Below are 22,499 nucleotides of genomic sequence, written 5' to 3' on the forward strand. Positions count from 1 at the left end.
ACAGTAGGACTTGGGCTTAGGAAGGAACCTGTGCTTAGGTTATTTTCTTCTGGTCCCTGGCAGAAAGTCAGCATGAAGAATTGAATGGAGTTGTGGTTTTGGAGCTGGCCTCTAATACTTATTAGTTATGTGACCCCTAGGCAGGTCACTTCAGGTCAATTTGTTATATTGCAGGCACTGGTTTAAAATGCTGGGGATAGAAAGTTCCCTCAAGGAACTTACAATCTAATGAGGCAAGGCAACACATGAAAAAAGGAGACAGAAAAGCAGAGGGCAAAGAGAGGTTGAGGAAGGTAAATGATAATCTTTTAAACTTACATTTAAGCTCTTTCTGCTTCAGTTTTTTTCACCTTTAAAATGAAGAATTAGGGACTAGGTGACTTAAGATGTTCCTTTCAGTTCTAAATCTATGATTCTGTAATTCTTTGGTTCTTGCAGGGCAATGGTGACTTGCCCAAGCTCACACAGCTAAGCAATTATTTTTAAGTGTCTGAAGCCAGAATGAACTCAGGTCTTCCTGACTCCAGGGCTGGTGTTTTATCCACTGCACCACCTAGCTGCCCCAATTGTATAATTCTTAATAAATTCAAGGAGCTTTGGTTTAAAGCCTTTAAAGAAGGTTCTGAAAATATCTTGTCACTACCTTCCTGTTCAAATGGTCTGTTGTTAAGTGTCTGAGGCAAGCCAGTTCAACAAGCATTTATTCATTCTATTTGCTGTGTTTTTTCAGTTATGTTCAATTCTTTATGAAATCATGGAAAATATTCGTGATTTTGTTGTTATAGTTACTTTTTTTGTTGTTGTTGCTGTTGTTATTTTTGCAAAGACACTGGAGTGGTCTGCCATTTCCTTCTTCGGTGTGTCCCCAACTTACAGAAAGATTGAAGAACTAAAGCAAACACAGATTAAGTGATTTGCTCAAGATCTCATAGCTAGAAATCTGAGACCAGATTTGAACTCAATGCTCTATCTACTGTACCGCCTACCTGCCCTTTTATTCCATTAGTAATGAACTAAATTATTGGCCCTCTACTATGTACAAGATAACTGTGCTAGACCTTGGAGAAGATTTAAAGTTTAGAACAGAAATTAGCCAGATTTCCTAGGGTGCATAATATTTTGTGGGTTATAATAGAACAATTGTTTATAGCATGAAATAATATATGTTCAGTATATTAGAGGAGTATAAGGGACTATGTGAAATAATCCCTATAGCACCTACCTCACAGAGGTGTTGGAAGGTCCAAATGAAATAATTTATTTAAAATACTTAAAAAAATTTAATATGAAGCAAATGTAAATTATTATTATTATGTAATAATTATTATTAATTCTATCGACTGGGAAGATCAGGAAAAATTTATGGAGGAATTAGCATTTGAACTAGGTTTTAAAGAAAGAGTGGGATTTCAACAGAGGCAATGGGAAAGGAATAGTGTGAAAAAAGGAGTCAAATAGTAACTAAAGGGTCTTTATGAAATTCAGGGAATAATCCTCCTTAGTTCAAGAAAGAATAAACTTGACAAAATTACAAAATAAGGCTAGAAAGGTAGAATGCTATGTTTGTGAAGACTGTCTAGAAAAAGCTAAAGAGTTTGCTGACTATCCATTAGTGAACCACTGGAGAAGTTTCTGTAAATGAGAGATGTGACCAGATCTGTGCATTATATAATTTTGACAGCTATGAGAAAGATGGATTGAGACCAGGTAAGGGTAGTAGTAAGAAAAATCTTCTGGAAAGCAATAGTCTAGAGATGGTAATAGGAAACTTGTATTAACAGAGTCCTAGTGGGACTTGACAGGTATTATGGAAGCAGAATGAATCAAATTGATGATCATTTGGATGATAATCATGACAACAATTTTGGGGGTTCAGATATTTTTCAATTGGGTCAAGCTCTTCATGACCCTAACTGGGGTTTTCTAGAATGATTTACCATTTCCTTCTATAACTCATTTTAGAAATTGGGAAATTGAGACAAACAAGGTTGCCCCAGAATCTCACAGTTGGTAAAGTGTCTGAGGGTGAATTTGAACTTGGAGAAATGAGTCTATCTGATTCAAGGTCTGACACTCCTATCTACTACACCACTTTGCTCCCCAACAACAACAATAGTTAGTATTTATAGAACACTTTAAGGTTGCGAAGTGCTTTGCATAAATGATCTCAGTTTATGAGTGAGAGGATGGTAATACTGACAGAAATAAACTTAGAAGAAGAGCAGATATAAGAAGAAAATATAATGATCTTGGCTTTAAGGATATTGAGTTTAAAGTGGCAATGGGATATGCAATGGAGATGCCCATTGGGAACCCAGAAAAGAGACTGAGGCTTAATATATTAAGATTTAGAAATCATTCATGTAGAGGTAACCATTTAAACCATGGGAGTAAATAAAATTTCCAAGAAAGAACATAGAACATTTTACAGGGCATATGACCTGGGGCATATTGTAATGTAAATCATATCATTTTAATATATTTTATTTCAAGTGAGCTGTTATGGTTCAAAATTGACTGACAAGCAAAAGTCCTAATTTGAGCTTATCCTTTGGTGCTAAGCCCCCCAAAACCCATGGGATACCAAATGACTCTCATGGAAGTCTTTGGAAGAATAATTATTAGCAGAAAATGAAAGAATACAAAAATGAAAGAACATTACTAAATGTTCTAAGCATTCTAAAATGGTTCCTTTGCCAGAGTATTTATGTAAAAAAAAGCTGTACTTTTGTATGTGAGAGAGATAAAAATGATTTTTAATGTGAATTTTAGATGAGCCATATCAACTCTTAAGGCTTAGTTTTCTTGTTTCAAAAAATGAAAAGTGGAATTGGACTAGCTGTTGTTTGATGTCCTTTCCAGTTCTGAATTCTGCTATCCCATGGACATGCAAAGAGAAGTAAAGAGGGCAGAATATAGAAGCATGCACGCAGAAAGGAATCAAATACAGGAAAAATACAAGAAAAAAGGATGAAGGAGACGGAGGAAAACCAATTAGAGGTGGGAGAAAAGTCAGAAAAGTATGCTGTCCCATAAAGTTAAGAGAAGGATATTGAGGAGGAGAAGGTGATGTGATGTCAAGGAGAATAAAAATTGATTCAAAGTTTTCTCTGGGATAAGGACATTCATGATGAGCTTTGAGACAATAGTTGGACTATATTAATGGGATAAGAAGCAAGATTCAAAGAGGTTGAGCAGAGAAAGTAGTAAGGAAATGGAGGTATCAAATAAAAATGATGAAGGGAATGAGAAAGATTGGACAGTAGCTGGATAAAAAAGGTCAAAAGAAGTTTTTTCTTCTTTTTCTCATTTCCTAAAGGGAGAAAGAGACATGGCATGGTTTCAAGGAGATGAGCAAGTCCCAGTGCACAGGAAGAACCTAGAAAGGCAAAAGGAAGAGTGCATGACTTCTGGCCCAAAGTCCTGTTAGAGATAGAAAGATGTAGTATAACAGATAGAGGGACCAACTTGAGCAAATAACTGTGATGCCTCTTGCTGAGACAGGCAGAAAAGAGAGGAAAATGAGTGATAACACCGAGATCCTCTTGTCTGGTGAGGATCGAGGGTTGTTTGTTTTTAGTGACTGCATAAACAACCTATCACAAATTTAGGACAGTGTATCGTTCCATCTAATTCAATACATAAAGAATTAATATTCCCTCTAAAATGTTTCAGTCAAATTAGGTCAGTAAGCATTTATTTATTAAGCACCTTCTCATGGAAATAAAGAAAGACAAAAACAGTCTTTGAAGAATTCACAATTCAATGTGGAAAGTAATATGTAGACATGAGAATATCTAGAATGAACACTGAGCGGAGTCAAACAACCCTAACCTTAATTTAGCAAGTCACAGAACTTCCTTTTGACTTAGTTTTCCTCATCTATAAAATGTGGAAGTTGCATTATTTAACACAGTGATATTATCAGCTCTCATGTTTTCAATTATTATCTCTATGCAGGTGGCTCTCCTATCTTCTTGTTCCATCCTAATTTCTTTGGGAGCAGCTAGGTAGTATAATGGATAGAGTGAAAGTATAGCTGCAGTCAGGGAGACTCATCTCTCTGAGTTCAAATCTGCCATTAGATGTGTGATCCCGGGCAAGTCATTTGCCCTGCTTGCCTCAGTTTCCTCATCTATAAGATGAACTGGAAAAGGAAATGGCAAACTATTCCAATATCTCTGACAAGAAAAACCCCAAATGGAGTTACAGAGTTGTACATGACTAAAACTGACTGAACAACAACTGCCTGTCTCCTGATCTCCAATTTCATATCTCTAATGGACTATTAGACATCTTGAATTGGATGTCATAACAGACATTTTCAACTCAATATGTCTAAGTCTGAACTCATTCTCCTCACCCTCTCTAGGAAGTTTTTCTCTTCCAAATTTTTGTCTTACTGTTGAAGACACTAACTTTCTCCTGGTCAGTTAGGCTTGTAAATTAGATGTCATCCTGGATGTCTCACTTTCACTACATCAGTCTTTCGATCAGGGTCAAGTCCTATCATTTCTATTTCCTTTTCATATAATCCCCACTCTAGTTCAGACCTGCATTACTATATGCCTAGGCAGATGCAATAGCCTGCGAGTTGGTCACTCTGTATTCAAATACATCTTTCATCCAAGTATCAGTGATCTTCCTATAATGCAGGTTTGACTACATCACCTAGACAATAAATTTCAGTGGGTTTTTTATTACTTTTGGACTTAATTATAAAATCTTCTGTTTGATTTTTAAAGCCCTTCGTAATTTGCCCCGTCCTATCTTCCTATACTTTATGGTCTCTATGGTTAGATGACCCTTCCTGTTACCTATACCCAATACTTCATCTTCTGGCTTTAAGTATTTCCCCTAGTTTCCCCCTATTCCTCCTCCCTTTTGGGCTTTCCTGATCTCCTTCAAGTATCAGCTAAAGTCCTACCCTTCTGCAAGAAACCTTTCCCAGGCTTTTATATTTGTCCTTTCCTCTCTGAGATAATCCCTAATTGATCCTGTTTATATCTTGCTTGTACTTAGTTGTTTTCATGTTGTTTCTCCCCTGAAATTGTGAACAATTTGAGATTAGGGATTTTTTGTCTTCCTTTGTGGCACTAATCCTGGCACATAGGAGATGCTCAATAAATGACAGTAGATTGACAGAATCACTTAGAAGTCTCTTCCAACTCTAAATACCCACACCTATGACTATTAACAAGTGATCCAAATTTGTTTGAACACAAAGTGATGGGGAAGGCACTAATTCCCAAATTTTATTTAAAATAGGAACCTCTAATTCATTTTCTATCTAAACCTCAAAGTTCCTGCAAATTATTTTACATTATATATTATCATATATAAAGAAAATTATATATTGTATACATATAATATAATATAATACAATATAATATATAGATAACACAAATCAAAGAACGGCACTCTATCTCCTTTTCATATGATCCATTCTAGTTCACTTACTTTTGTTCACAGGACACTTTGCCATATGCATTTCTTTCATTATGTATAAATAAAAAATTTCCATATTCTTAAATGGTTCTCATAAAAAAATCTGACTTAGGAAAGTTTAATAATAACATTATATAGACAGAGCTTGGAAGGATCTAGTTCAGTGTTTTTATTTTAAAGATGAGAAAATTGAAGTCCAGAGAGGTTAAAAAAATTACTGCAGCATTAGACATGCTGACCCTGGATTTGAACCCTGATCTTCTGGCTCCAAACAATGTATTCCTTTCACTAGACCTATTCTCTCACTCAACTCAACTAACACATTTAAAATGATTTGTTGTTCAATTATTTCACTTGTGATAGGCTTTTCATGACCCCATTTGGGTTTTTTTTTTTTGGCAAAGCTATTGAAGTGGCTTTCCATATCGTTCTCTAGTTCATTTGACAGATGAGGACACTGAGGCAAACAAGGTTAAGTGACTTGATTACTTACAAGATCACACAGTTAGAAGTATCTGAGGCCAGGTTTGAACCTCAGGTCTTCCTGAGGGAAAGGCACAGGGCCCTATCCATTTTCATCTAGGTGCCCTCTGTGCTAATTGCTGTGAATGCAAAGACAGAAATGAAATACATCTTGCCCTTAAGGAAATTCCATTCTAATAGGGGAGAAACCATGTTCCCAAATGAGAATATAGAGAATACATACAGAAGTAATTTAAGGAGAGAGGGCACCACAACTGGGGAGGTCAAAGAAGATTTTATGATGAAAATGGAACTTGAGTTGGAGTCTTAAAAGTGACCAAGGATTTGAAGAGGGCAAGATAAGAGGGTACATTCCATACATGGGAAATATTTACTGAGAAGACACAGAGATGTGGGAAGATAAGTAGGTTAGTATGTTTAGAATGCAAAATGAAGTGAGCAAAGTATGAAAGACCTGGAAAGGTAGGAAGGGGAAGGGGCCATATTGTGGAGAGTCTGAAATGTCACACAGAGGAGTTAATTTTTGATCCTAGAGGCAATTGAGAACCTGTAGAGTTTTTCAACGGTGGGAGGGACTGTGACATGATCAGCTTTGTCTTTTAGGAAAATCACTTTGGCAGATATTAGGAGGTGAATTGCAGTGGGAGATTAAATAGGAAGCTCTGTGGATTCTACAATTGATATCTTGAAATAGGTTTTACTATGCCTTTGTGACCTTCAGAGTCCATATGTGATAGCAGGTGATTTTGTCCTTTTCAGTGTCATTTCCAAAACACCGACTCTGGAGTTCCTTTCTGTGGGGATGGGAAAAACAAAAGAATAAAAAGCAAACAAAAAACTCAGGCATTTACATTTCACCGGACTAGCAGGAAATAAATGTGGTGGCTATCTAGCTTTTAGTGCACATTTTAAAGGCTTTTGCTAATGGATTAATGTGTGTGTGTGTTTTTTTTTTTGAATGATGAATCATCAATTCATTGTGAAAGACTTTTAACAAATTGCCACCTCAGGTTGAAAATGGAAAAGCATTTATTGTCATACCTATCCTTTGCCAGCTTCAGTGTTAATTCTGTAATTTAAGCAAATAGTTTTGCCAAGCCATTCTCAAAATTATGCCTTATCAGACCACCTTTACTGGAGCTGTCCTCTCATCAATCTTCAGCCTGTCTACTTTTTCTTTCCTTTGTTTTTGCTACTGGCTTGTGCATGAGTGCCCAATTAAACTTCTTTGTGGCCTTAAAGATATTTAGTAATCATTTCTAAAAGCCAGCTCCAACCTTCAGAGACTTTGTAAGACAACCTAACCAACTTCTTTATAAATGCTGAGCTCAGTAGCAGCCTTTTTGTTGCAATTATCTGCTAGGTAAGTGAATGTGGTTGCTTCTTGATAAAAATGAAGCCAAAAAAGAAAAAGGTTAGCTTAGGTAGCACAGCAATACAGAGTGCTTGTGCCAATTAAGGATATCCCTTGTAAAATTGCTTGGATTTCAGCAGCTGGAAGGGGGAATTGTTGATAAAAACATCATTTGATTTCAGAATTTTTTCTTCTTGAGCTCTGGCCCACAAACCTTTATTTTGTCCATTAAAAAGTGATCTGAGATAACTATTAGAAAAGTATATATTGATTTTTACCTATGTGCATTATTTTATGTTCACAACTATAAACACATAATTAGATTGTATAATATGCACATATAAATGTTCATGTAAACATATATATGTATATGTAGATACACAAAAACATACATACCCCTTCCTCATATTTTTAGTGTTCTGCAATCACTAGTTTTTCTATACTATCAAAGAAGAAAGGAAGATATGAAGAACAGGATTTTTTTCATTAGGTGACTAAAATCTACCAGACTTTTCTCCAGATTCAAATTTAGCATGTATATATAATTTATTTATCTTTATGGAAATGACAATCTCACAAATGAGATCAGATTTCCCATAGGCTTAAATGAGTATATATATTAGCTGAAAATGTGTATGAGTATAATATTTTTGATTTGGAAATTCAGATGAAAACAATAATGATATTAAGAGCTAATCATCACAAAGAAGAGCATTTAAAGGTTTTCAAAGTGTTTAATGCACATTATTGTGATGACTTTTTTAATGTATAATGAGGAAAAAATTTTAAAATATTGGAATAAACTTAATTTTATGATGGTCTTGTACAATTAAACAATTTTTAAAGGGGAGGGTGATTTTTTTTTTTTTTACTTCAACAGAGGATGGTAACTTCTTGGTTTACAAAAGGCAGAGCAAGGGAGAAATTCAATAAATAGTCAATAAACATTTATGACATATCTCTCCATACAAGGAACCAAGTAGACTTCATTAAAACTAGAAATGATGGGTTCCCATTCTCTTAAAAGCTTTTTAAGAAATGGAGAAGATTCTAATAGATGTCAGAAGGCAATGATTATGTGTTTAGACTGATTTAATGAGACATAGTGCACCACCATACTACATAGTCACTTAGTGACCTAGATCCTCTCATGAAGACAAACTACCTACATGATTTCTTCTTTTCTTTTCTTTTTCTTTTTCTTTTTTTTTTCTTTTCTTTTCTTTTCTTTTCTTTTCTTTTCTTTCTTTCTCTTTCTTTTCTTCTCTTTTCTTTTCTTTTCTTTTCTTTTCCTTTTCTTTCCTTTCCTTTCCTTCTTCCTTTCCTTTTCCTTTCCTTTCTTTCTTTCCTTTCCTTTCCTTTCCTTCTTTCTTTCTTTTCTTTTCTTTTCTTTTCTTTTCTTTTCTTTCCTTTCCTTTCCTTTCCTTTCTTTCCTTTTCTTTTCTTTTCTTTTTCTTTTCTTTTCTTTTCTTTTCTTTTCTTTCTTTTCTTTTCTTTTCTTTTGTTTTCTTTTGTTTTCTTTTCTTTTCTTTTGTTTATATTTCTATCCCCAGGGCTCAGCACAATATCTGGCACATTCCAGACATTTAACTTATGGTTATTGACTGACTGAGTACCTGGTTAAGGAAGTCATATTCATTGTGAGTCACCGAGATGAGACTTCATTGAGTAAATTAATGGTACCTTGAGGACTAAAAAAAGAATGAATATGGGAAAAGAAAGATATGCTTTCATTTATTTTAACCAGAATGACTGCTAAAACATACACATTAATTAATTAGAGAACTTAAAGGGCTGCCTATTTTCTCCAGCTTAGAACTGTCTTCTTATTTATATATATTAGAATTATAAATCCTAAATAATAATAAGAAATCTAATTATGAGAGTGGAGCTACAATACCTAATAAGTATAACGGTCTTTCTGTGGAAGTCTCCATGAAATATTAGGAAAGTTTGGGAATTAGTGGGAAAAAACCCCAAAGATATTTCCTCCCCTCCAATGTTTTCTTTAAAAATTTCATGTATAAACAGTCATTACAGGATAAATAACATTGATTTTTGAACACTTTCCTGGCTCAGGGGGTAAGTTGAAATCTGGACAATCACAAATCACACTAAATTACATAAACAGTGTCCAGGGGCAGATTTTTAAAAAATGCCAGAAAGGTTTTGAGTAAATAATTTCATATAGAAATTTAATGTTCTGCAATATTTTCTGATACTTTAAAACACACACACACACACACACACACACACACACACACACAAGATATAAAGAAAGATAGTGCAGTAGAGTGAAAAAAAAAACACTAACTGGCTTCATGGTCAAGAGGAAATGTGTTTGGAAAGCTGCCTCAGAAACTTCCCAGCTGTATGACCATGGGCAAATCACCTAACATCAGTTTCTTTTCTACAAAATGAGGATAAAAATACCTGTAGGATTTATCTGAAAGGATATTTTTTGAATTAAATGAGATTATGTATGTTATATATTTGAAAATAAAGTTCAATAAAAATATCTTCTATTATTATTAATAATTTTGTTCACTGAATATGTGTCTACATTACTTTTATATATGACAATTTGTGACTTGCTAAGGATTGTCCCTGAATTTTCTAGGGGAAGGGCAGGGACACTGACAGAATGTAATGAGTAGCATTAGAAAGTTGTTAAAAGGGTCTAGAGGAGAAAAAGAGATTACATATGTTTGGGTTGGAGGGGCATCTTCATGGGAGAGGAAATATTTTCCAGTGAGGCTTTCAAATATGGTTGGGAAATCAAAAGACCAAGATGAGACAGATGATATTCTAATTAAGGACAGCAGAACCAGCAAAAGTACTGAGGTAGAAAGGTACATGAAGAACAGGGAATGGTCTAGTTTGACTGAAAAATGGTCTAGTTTCAGTCAGCAGGTAGCAGATGAGTAGAAGTTAAAGCTAGAAAATTAGGTAGGGATAAAAATTTGAGGGGATTCTGCTGATACTGAATTGGGGTAGTAGTTAAGTAGTTTGGTTGTAATTTAGGAGGTAATGGAGGGGCATTGAATATTTTTTAGTTGGGTAAAAATGTGATCAGAAATTTTTATTTATTTAAGATTATTCTGGCAGTAATGTATAGTATGGATTAGAGGGGTTGAAACTATAAATGGAGAGATCTAGTTAGGAAGTTAATGCCATACTTTAAAATAAATAAAAGACAATGCAGGCCTAAAAACTGATTTTTATTTGATCTGTTTAAATAAATTTCTCAATTGAGAAAAAAGTAAGAATGGAAAGAAAGTACAGAGACAAGGGAAATGAAAGGAGAACTGAACAAAATAATTTATTTTAAAAATTCTCTTTTCCTTCAGTCTCTTCCTTTCCAGTCTATTCTTCACACAGCTGTTAAAACAATTCACAGGCCTCATTGTGTTATTCCCTTGCTCAATAAATTTCAAGGGTTATAGGAAAAAATACAAATAAAAAAGCTATAGAAAAATACAAATTCTTTAGCTTGGCATTTAAGACCTATAATCTGGTTTCAGTCTACTTTTACAGGTTTGTTTTATGTCCTGGGATCAAATACAAGTTCCTTTTCATGTATTAGCTAAATTCTAGCTGAATTTGCCCCCGAAGCTGTTCCTAATCACAAGACATTCCATCTCCCACCATTTGCAACTCCCACTTTATACAAGCTATCCTCCTGCCTGCAATGCACTTCTTCCTCATCACCATTTCTTAGCATCTTTACCTTTCTTCAAGGTCAGCTCAGCTTCCAATTCTTATATTAGGTCTATTCTCATACCCTCAGCTACTAGTCCTGCCCACTTAACTTACTTTTTGTTACTCTGTGTTTACTTTCTATATCTTTTGTGTATATTTGTATGTGTACATGTAGTTTTTCCCAACAAAATGAAAGAAAGCTATTTAGGGGCAGGGGCTATTCCAATTTTGTCTTCCTGTCTTTAGTGCTTCATAAATGCTGATTAATTGATGTATTATTACCCTTACATTCTATCCTGCCTGGATTACTAGTTGCTTTCTAACTATACTTTATTTCAGGCATGGAAATTATAATATTCATACCTTTATTTTATTCAACTTATTCAATAAAGGTTTATTAATTATCTACAAGATACATGTTACCTTATTAGATGCTGGGCATACAAAACGAAACAATCAAAAAGCCATTACATAGATAATTATTGTATCAATTTATTTCCCTTTCAAAGCATGTGTCAGAAGAGAGTTGTTGTTTGTCCTTCCTTCTCTAAGAGGACTAATAACCTCCCAAGAGTGACTGGATCTAAATGAGGCAGAGCTGTGCAAAGCCATCAGTCTGAATTGAAGAGAATATTTGTCAGGATTAAATGTCAGGAAGGCATGAGTTTGAAGTCTGCCCCAGATACATATTATGTCTATGATTAACCTCTCAGCCTCACTTTACCCATTTTGTTTAAATGGGATAACAGTACCTAGCTCATAAATCAAATGAAAATAAAGAAGAAATGAAGAAACATTAAGCACTTTACAAAATTGTAAAGCACTTGTATTAATGCTACCTAATATTATTATTAACAATATTAGAAATAACAACAATGATTTTCAGTTTCCCCATTTTTTTAATAAAATAAAAACTCTTTGATCGATTGTTTTTGCAAGGCAATGGGGTTAAGTGATTTTCCCAAGATCACACAGCTAGGTAATTATTAAGTGTCTGAGGCTGGATTTGAACTCAGGTCCTCCTGACTCCAGGACTGGTGTTCTATCCGCTGAGTCACCTAACTGCCCTTAAAATACAGACTCTTTGAAGAGGTATTTATGCCATACATAATCTGGCTCCAGTCTACCTTTCCTAATAATTTCCTACTGTTGTGGCTTAATACTCGCCATTCTAGCAAACTGGCTTACAAAGCAACCTCTGAAATAAATATTTCAACTCTTGGTTTCATGCTTTCACATTGTTCCTTATGCCTCTTTTCCCTTTTACCTCTTGGAAGTTTTTGCAAAGCTCAGGTCATCTATCACGTTCCAGGCTAAGTTTTCCTGATCACGACAATTGCCAGTGCTCCCTTCTACCTCAGTGCCTTATATTTATTTCTTTATTTACATCTGGTTGCCTTTAGTAAAACATAAATTCTCTGAGGGTAGGGAACATTTTACATTTTGTTTTTGAATCCTCAGAACTTAGCACAGAGTCTTGAAGTCAATCGATCAATAAGCATTTATTAAGTGCTTACTGGATTTAGCACCAGTGATACAAAGAAAGGCAAAAAAAAAAACAGTCAGTCCCTATCCTGAAAGGAGCTTACATTCTAATAGAGGAGAGATCATGTAAATGACTAGGTGTATACAAAACACATAAAGATTATATGAAATATAATTTGAAAGGAGAAAGGTACGGGGATGGTAAAGGCCTCCTGGAAAAGATAGAAGTTGTATTATAAAATAAGCAAAGGAAACTAAGAAGTTGTCAGGAGGCAGAGTAAAATGAATATAGGAGAAACGGCCAGGGTAAAGGCAAAGAGATGGGAGATGAAATGTAATGTGAAAGGAACAAAATGAAGACCAGTTTAGGTGGATCATAGAATTCATAAATGGGATCAAAGTGTAAGAAGATAAGAAGGTTTGGAAGGGACCAAGTTATGAAATGACTTTAATGAAAAACAGGAGAATTTATATATAATCTTGAAGATAAGAGGGAGCCATTGCAGCTTTATTATGGAAGAAGCAACAGATTTATGCATTAGAAAAATCACTTTGGCAGCTGAGTGGGATAGCTGAGGCAGAAAGACAATCCATCAGTAAACATTTACCAAAAATCTAATTGTGACAGGACACTGTGTTAAGCACTGGTGATACAAAAAGGGGCAGAGGAAAGTCCTTGCCGTCAAGAAATTTATAATCTAATGGGAGAAACTTCATGTAGACAACTACATACAAAGTAAGCTACTTTGTATAGCTTGAATTGGATAAAGAGGAAATAGTTATTAGCAGAAGAAAGGCAATAGAATTAAAAGAGGTTGGAGAAGATTCCAGTAAAAGACCAGAATTTTAAAGAAAGCCAAGGAGGTCAGCAGGAAGATTTGAGGAGAGAGAGAGAGAGAGAGAGAGAGAGAGAGAGAGAGAGAGAGAGAGAGAGAGACAGACAAAGAGAGAGAGAGAGAGACAGAGAGAGAGAGAGAGAGAGAGAGAGAGAGAGAGAGAGAGAGCGAGAGCGCTTTAGGCTTTGGGTCAGCCAAAACAAGACACCAACACAGTTAGACAACTTTTACAGTTGTCTAGTTGAAAGGGAATGAGAACTTGAACAATGATTGTGGTTCTACAAGAGCAGAGAAGATGGAAATAAAAGCTGTTTTGAAGGTAGAAACAAAAAAAGATTTGGCCATAGATTGCACATGGTAGATTCTAAAATCTGTTATGTTACAAATGGTTTACTTCAGTTCATCCTCACCTCTCCTCACCTCCACTCCCTGTCTCTCCTTTTTTGGGTTGGCAGCTAGGTGGTGTGGTGGATAAAACACTAGCCTTGGAGTCAGGAGGACTTGAGTTCAAATTTGACCAGACATTTGGCACTAACTTGCTGTGTAACCTTGGGCAAGTCACTTAACCCTGACTGCCTTGCATCTGGGGGTCATGTTCAGTCATGAGGAGAAAGTGAAGCTGGTGACTTAGCACAGCACCTCCTTACTCAAATTCAATTTATGTGCTTGTCATGGCATCACATCCCTGATGTTATGGTCTTCTTTGAGAATGAAGGATAAATATTATCATGATCATCATTAATAAAATTTCATTAAGGTCTCCATTACTTATCAATTGTGAAATCTTCAGTAAAGCACAGTCTCTCTGAGCCTCAGTTTCTCCAGTTAGAAATGTGGATAATATTTGTGCTACCTACTTCATGGATTTGTAGCAATAATAAAATGGAATAAAATAATGTAGCAATGTAATGTACTTGATAACTGTATTGTTCCATAAATGTCCTTTTAAAAACTGTTATTAGTCCCATCTCTGCTTTCTTTTTTATCCTCATTGAATATAAATGTGACACTATTTGTTGTACATATGTACTCTTACTCTTTAGGCAAGGCTTCTCTTGCCAGTTTTGAGTCCACAGGTGTCTCTGAGTCCCCTGGAATGATCAACACAATTAAAATAAAGCGGTATTTATATAAGTTTGGAAATTGTAGGGGTTTACCAGGATTAAACCAAATGGTGAAAATATGCCTTCAGGCAATTCTAAACAAGAGATTAAGAGAGAGAATGAAAGCCATCTGAAAGAGGGATTTGTGTTTATATGATCACAAACAAATAGGATGTCATCCTGACTTCTCTGGCAAGATCAGCTTAGTAACTGAACATGCAATTTTAGAGGAGAATTTTATGTGGAATTCTCCATTTGGATAAGTACCAAAGCTGAACCACTAGTTAGTTATTTATTTGTCAATACCTGTCTCCAGAATTCATGCTCGATGAATCATGAGGATAACATTTTTTTTTTATGATATGAAGGGGATTAATAACACCTCAAAAATGTCTAAAAGTATCATATATAATTCTTATTTTTTGCATATCATAACTCATAAAAAAGAAATAAAGAAGAGATTAACATCTTATTATTGTTTGATCATTTTCAGTCATGCCTGGCTCTTCACAACACTATTTGGGATTTTCTTGACAAAGATACACTGGATTTTGCTTCTCCAACTCATTATATAGGTGAGGAAACTGAGGCAAACAGGGTTAAGTGACTTATCCAGAGTCACATAGGTAGTGTCTGAGGCAGAATTTGAATTCATGTCCTGACTCCTCACTCTGTCACACTATCTACACACTTTAACTTCTTCCCCAATGCCTAAAAAGCATGCCCCATGTTTCCTTCATCTTCAAAACACTCTCACCTGATCCTTCCATTCCTGCCAAACATTGCCCAATATTTAGCCCTTTAGGCTAAACTCAAAAAGGTTTACTACAATATATGCCTCCATTTTCTCTCCTCTCACTCTCTTTTTAACTCCTCACAATCTGAGATCTGACTATAATTCCCCTGAAAATTGCTCTCTCCAAAATTGCCAGTGATCTCTTGATTACCAAATTCAGTGGACTTTTCTCAGTCCTTATTATCTTCAACTTCTCTCTATATATCAACCTTTAATGTTATTGAACACCCTTTTCTCCTTGAGAGGTTTCTTTTTTCTATATTTTCAGTATGCCATTCTCTCCTGGTTCCCCTTCTACCTGAGTGTTTCTTCTCAGTCTCCTTTCCTAAATTTTCATCCAGACCACACTCTTTAATCATGGGTATCCCACAAGGTTCTGTCCTAGGCTCTCTTTCCTCCCAAATACTATTTCACTTAGTAATCTCATTAGCTCCCATGGATTTAATTACTATCTCTATGCTAATGATTATTAAATTTACCTATCCTGCTCTAAACTCTCTGCTGAACTCCCATATTGCATCTCCAACTTCTCTTCAGACATCCTGACCTGGATGTCCATTAGAAATCTTAATTGCATTAAATTATATGAAAGGTAGATGGAGAGGAGTAGTATAGGAAAAAGATAATAAATATCTTAATTGTATAAAGCTATAACTCTTCTCTCCACCTACTTTATTATTATCATTGAGGGTAATACCATCCTACTAGTCCCTCAGGCTTGCAACTTAGATGTCATCCACAGATTCTCCTTATTCCCCCACCTTCTATATCCAATCTTATAAACCAAAATCTGTAAATTTCACTTTTGCAACATTTCTCAAATGTGTCTTTATTCTCTCCTCCGATATTGCTACCACTGTTCACATCCTCATCATCTCATGCCTAGACTATTCCAATAGCCTATTGCAACCCTTGAGTCTGTCTATCTCTAGTCTATTTACTTCAGTCCATCCTCCATTTATTTGCCAAAGTGATGTTCTTAAAGCACAAGTCTGATCATGTTATCACTTTACTTCATAAACTCCAGTAGTTCCCTAACATCTTCTACTTGATCTTCAATACCCTTCATAACCTATCTTCCTCTTACTTTTCTAATCTTCTTACAACATATCATGTACATTTATGCTTGCTTGTTGTATTTTCTATTAGATTGTGAGCTTCTTGAAGTTAAAAACTTTATTTTTCCTCTTTTCATGTCTCAAGCACTTAGCATGTTTGGAACATAGCTGGTACTTAATAAATGTTTATTGACTGACCATCTGAGCCTTTTTGTGAATGTGTCTTGCTGATGACTCAGTTTGATTTTACTCCTTTCTAATCATTGCTTCAGTTAATTGCATTATTTTCTGATAGAAGAAAATACAGAAAAAAACATAGCCTTAGGTTTATTGTATTTCCTCTTACTCCCAATCAGCTAGGAGCTCCATCTTTTTCTGGTTTCTGACTTCAGGTAGTAAATCCAGGCAGGAGTTTAATTTAAGTGAATAGTTATATTTAGCCCCAAATGACTAGAGTATCAATGTGTTTCCTCAGGACAATCTTGTGTTCTTATGAGGGCTGGAGAGGTAACATGGAGCAGTTAGCAGAAGGCTAGCCTTGGAATCAGGAAGACCTGGTTCTGTTTCATATTGTACCTTTAATACCTCTTGACAGTGTGACCTTCAGCAAGTTATTTAATCTCAGTGCCCCTAAACAACTCTCTAAATTACCAGAGAGATGTACAGAGTTTATAAAGAAATTACAAGATTGGATAAAAAAAACCCCACACCATGCTATATAAAACAGGAAATGATTTTCTCTTTTATGTAAACACTCTCATTGTATGACCATGACACTTCTCAAAAAACTTAAGTGGTTTCCTATTGGGATCAAAGATAAACTCCTTTCTCTGTTAATCTCAGCATAGTCTGCCCTTTTCCAACCTTTCAAATCTTTTTTACAATTGATGTCCTTTTTCACATTTTATAATTTAAACACTTTTATCTATCAGCTATTTCTTACGTGGTAAGTTTCAACTCCCAAATCCATCTCTTTGTACTCATTGTGCTCCATTCCCAGAAGGAACTTTCCTTTCAGTTTTATTCCTTGAAATTCCTGTTTTTCTTCAAGACTCAGCCCTAGAGCTTTTATTCAAAAAATATTGCCTGTTTTCCCCAGATGCTAGGGCACTAGCTCCTCAAACCCCTCTGGATTCCTCTTATTTCTTCTTTGCCCTATTAGACTATAAGGTCCTTAAAGGCAAAGACTTGGCATTGTGGCAGACTTAGTATTGTGCCTTAAGTGTCATAATCTAAACTTCTTGAGGACTTCTTTTGTAAACTTTCCATTTTTTCCTGGTGCTTAGCATGGACCTCTGTATACAAGAGATACTTGATACATTTTTTTAATTATTGAATTATTGTGGATGTCAACCAGTCTCTATAGTATTCCTTTTGCAGAAAACTCTTACTATTCCTAGAAAATAGAAGCAAGAACCTAGAAATTATTTGTTCCATGGATGCTTCTCATGCACTGTCCTCCCAATAATATGAGAAAGAGAATTTAATATGATAGAAGAACAATGGATTTGGAGTCAAGGGACCTGATTTCCAAATCTTGAACCTTTTGAGTACTATCTCTGTGATTTTGGAAAAATCCTAAACTATAAAATAAAGTAGTTGGACTGAATATTCTCTAAGGTTCTTTCTAGTTCTAAATTCAGTTTTCTGAGCTTTTACCTATTTTGACTTTGTTTTTTTCCTTCTATAAAATGAGATGGTTGTATTTGTTGATCACTCACATGCCCCTTTCACCTTTATACCTATAATTTTTATCATTGAGATGCAGAGAAGGTTTTGTTTATGTTATACCAAGAGGGGAATGACATGGGTAAAAATGAGTCATGGGAGAGAATCTATCCTTGGATAGATCTTAGAGGCAGATAGAATGGTAGTATGCAGTTGTCATGCAATACAATTGCTATCTGTATTAAAAGTGCACCTTCACCATCACTAATATACTAATGTTATTACTCAGTGAAATCTTCATCTTTTCCTCCAAAGTTTTGAAAATCTAGTTACACTCCTGGGTAAACAAAGGGACATAATAAGATCACATAATGTAACTGGGGGTAGCAAAGGAAGGTCATTCCTGGAATAATGAACAGAACTTTGATCTTGGAGAAAAAACATAGTCTGTGCTTGTTACTACAAAATAGTTTTATAATGTTGAGCAGGTCTTGAACTCCCCATAACTCACTTTTCTCATTTATTCTTCCTGGACACTCCATCTCCTAACTCCATTATCTTAGCATTGACTATCCCTTGGCTTCCTTAAAACTCAGCTCAAGCAAAGCTCTACATGTAGTCATTCCTGATTCTACTTCCACACCCCCATAATCCCAAATGTTGGTGTTCTCTCTCTCCCCCCAAACTACCTTATATTTACATTGTATATATTTACTTCGTACATATATATGTGGACATGCTACTACCCATATTATAATGTTAGCTTTTCAAGGGCAAGTATTGTTTTATTTTTTATTTTGTCTTGAGCACTTTGCTCAATGCCATAGAAGACCCTTAACAAATGAATCTGTTTATTCATTGTCTGGTCTGTAAAAAATAGGGATATTAACATTTTTTCTGGCCTGAGAGGAGGAGATTGGAACATATGATTTCTTGATCCTTTTGAAGCTTGGATTTATACACAGCCTAGAATTGACTTTGTTCTTTCCCTGGGAATATTAACTTGTCTTTACAACAAGCAAAAACTATTCAGACTAAAGACAGAAAATTCATTTTAAGTCTCTAAAGTATGATCATTCAACCAGACAGATACTTATCAGTTAATTTGAGGTAATATAAGTGCATTAATGAACTTTACAGTCTATTACCATTATAATAATCAACTTCTTATTAAGCAAATGAACAACCCTGGTAAAGAAATCCCAAAAGACTCTTTCTTACCTTTGGATTTCCTGTCATAGTAAAACCTGCCTCGATATTGAGGGGTATCCATATACAGATTTTCAAGATCTTCCTGCCAGGTTTCTGGATTAAAGTGCTTGAGCAGGTCTTCCACGGTGTCAAATCCAGCTACTGTCTGATCGAGAGCATCCGCTGTGAGTGTGGGATCGGTCACTGATGGAGAGTGATAGGATACCCCCTAAGAGTGACATACAACTCAGTGTACTCAGGGAAAAAAAAATGCCACACCTATGAAATACAACAATCATTTAGTAATGGTAATTTTTTAAAAAAAATGTTGCTCAAAGTGGGATGGGTGAACACAGCATTCCAGTGATCCCAGGTCATGCCACACTAAAAAGCAAATGCCATTTCCTTAACTTCAATTTCAAATTAAACCCTCATTAGACTTTTGCAAATTAAAAGTTAAAGAAAACCTTTCAAAAAAATGAAACCAACTCATGGTCAATTATGGAATTGAATAATACAAATGGAAATAGCTAAGTCATTTGAAATGTTTCCTTCATAAGTATAATTTGATAGTTAACATAAAGTTCATTCGAAATTCTTATGCACTGTTGTTCCTACAGGAACACATAAGGTAACAGTGACAAACCAACATGCTGAGGCTCTCCTTTGTCCATCTTTAGTCCTCTACATATCATCACTGACCCTGCTCAGGAAAAAAGGGGAAAAGAATGCCTCTTTTGGTGGGTCTTCAATTACTGAAAGTGCTACTTGAACTAGTGTGGATACACCTTGAAAAAACTTATTGTTCAGTGAAGTCTATTTTCCCTGCCACAAGGCTAATTAGTGGAAGCTTCAGCTCTTTAGATAAGGGATGGAAAAATCACATGGGAACCTAATTAAAGAATAGTGTTGTGGTTTGCTAATGATCATGACCATCATTAAAACATCTTCAGGAAGATATGGAGTGACTCCAAAGGACAAGATAACGTTGGCCACCTGAAAACAGAGTGGGTTTTCTGGTACCAAATGCATTCCTGTTAAATTTCCAAGACTCCCTTCACTAACCCTTGTCCAATACAGGGGCAAAATGAACCATGGCTCCAAAGGCTATGTAAAAATTTATGAGCCATTTCAGGGAAATGGAGAGCATGGATCTTCAGCTGTGCTTTCGAATGTAGTCATAGGAATTGCCAAGTCAGTTTATCCCCCAAAGGACAAATAGTTCCTAGCATTATTAATTGAAATTAAATGAAAACTTGCTTCCCTCAAAAAAATTTCAGTGACCTATGGGAGAAACTTCAGATACTGCAAAGTGAGTGGCAGAAATGCCTATCTATCTATCTATCTATCTATCTATATATCTATCTATCTATCTATCTATTATATCTCTCTCTCTCTCTCTCTCTCTCTCTCTCTCTCTATATATATATATATATATATATATATATATATATATGGGTTTGCAAGGCAATGGGGGGTGTTAAGTGACTTGCCCAAGGTCACACAGCTAAGTAATTATTAGGTTACTGAAGTCAGATTTGAACTCAGTTCATCCTGACTCCAGGGCTGGTGCTCTATCCACTGCCCCCCCATCTATATTTTTAATTAATGTTAACATTCTATTATTTTCCAAGTTCCTTCAAGTGAGATGGGAATTTCCATTGCCACCATGAGAAGACTTGATTTGGAGGGGGGAGGGGTACGAGGTATAATCACTTACCTTTCAATATTTGAAGGACTATTATGTAAAGGAAGGACTAGTTTGCTCTATTGAGCACTAATGGACAGATCCAGGAACAAAGGGAAGAAGTCATTTAGCTTGATGTCAGGGGAAAAAAATTCTGAATATTTAGAGCTATCCCAAAGTGGTATGACACAAGATGTCTAGGAGGTGATGTATAGCTTCTCTTTGGAAGTTTTCAAGCAGAGGCCAAATGACCTTGTGAAGTATGGGTGCATAGACAGTGCCTGAGGTCATTTCCACCTTTCCATAATTCTATGATCTGAGAAAGTAGAGGGTGAGGAGTTGCTTGCTGACTGGTATTAGCTAGTTCTTTATTTCAGACCTTAACCAGACTGAGGTGGTAGTGATTTTGGTCTATATCTGATAGTATCATAATTATATTATCATCACTTGGTTCCCCAGAAAGTACAATTAGCTTTTTTTCAAATAGGATAGTGGATACCCCTTGTCCTGTATTCTTCTCTCTGATTTGGAGTCCAGGGTTGAGATTCACTAGGAGTGACTGCAACCCTTTCTTTATACCTCTGTTCTTGTGACTTCAGAGTTCAAAGAATTCTAAGTCTCGTTTCAGGGTTGTACAGCATAAAGTAAAAGATTAGTAGTCATCTCAAGAACTTGAGTTGAGTTAATCTGGTTAAATGTGGAATAACCACTTAATTTTTTTATAGTTGGTTTAAATTAACCTGAATTACCTACATCTAAGGATCTCTCTTTTTTAGGGGATCAATGCAAACATTTTGCAGGTGATTATAATTCTGCAGACAAGGTTTATCATTTTTTTTATTCTTCTTAGTAGCCATATTTGGAATTGGAATGTAGAGACAGAAATTACTGGAATGAAGTCTATAGAGTTATAGTGAAATGAAGACTGAAGTGATTATCTAATTGTGAGGCACATAAGTGAATAATTCTGAAGAAAGCAAAAAATGAGCATTGAGTTAGTTTCCTTAGTATCTATATGCCCCCAATTATGCAGATAATTTTCAATTCATTTAATCTTTGCTGGGTAGGCTGAGGTACTGAAAAAACACTGACATCTGAACCAAAGTGGGCACACAGCCAAATGTAAAAGCTTTGGAAACTACTTTAGGATTATGGCATTTTGGGAAGGGGAAGAAAGAAGGAAGGAAAGAAAAAAAAGGAAACAACACAATTTATTTCCTTTCAAAATATAGATATATGAAGCAACAAATTCAAATATCCAGAAAAGTTTGTGATAAGTTCTCAAAAAGCAGAGACAATACTATTTTTGAATTTGTTTCTAAAGGCTGCTAGATCATGGCAAATCTGGAAGATGTTTTTCATAGTTAATAGCTAAGAGTGGCTCTCCATCCCAGGGAGTTCTGGGGACAAAACTGGGATACACTAAGTGAAAACAGGTGTAATATTTTCCCATAACAATAAGCATCTCCTGGGCTCTTCCTTAAGATACTCTAAGTTTGAACTAAATAAACCTCTTAAATTCATTTGTCAAATGAATTTGAAAGATAGTTGAATTATTTTAAAACAAACTCTAAAAATCCAAATCAATATGAATAAAAAACAAAACAAGACATACACCCACATTGCTTTATTTTCAAGATAGCCACAATTAGAACCTAGTCTTAGGACTTAACTGTCCCCACAAAAGA

At 35.3% G+C, this 22,499-nt stretch overlaps 1 protein-coding gene across 3 annotated transcripts in view; it reads right to left on the reverse strand.

Moving 5' to 3' along the window:
- The window catches only part of PDGFD (platelet derived growth factor D), a 294,021-nt gene that overhangs the window by 23,551 nt on the left and 247,971 nt on the right, over positions 1-22,499 (reverse strand). For all 3 annotated transcript variants that reach the window (XM_074216572.1, XM_074216573.1, XM_074216570.1), the window contains one exon: positions 19,155-19,353. In XM_074216572.1, coding sequence (XP_074072673.1) covers positions 19,155-19,353 — 199 coding nt within the window. The remainder of the gene's footprint in view (positions 1-19,154; positions 19,354-22,499) is intronic.

Source organism: Macrotis lagotis, chromosome 1 (assembly GCF_037893015.1).
Source record: "Macrotis lagotis isolate mMagLag1 chromosome 1, bilby.v1.9.chrom.fasta, whole genome shotgun sequence".
NCBI lineage: Eukaryota > Metazoa > Chordata > Mammalia > Peramelemorphia > Peramelidae > Macrotis > Macrotis lagotis.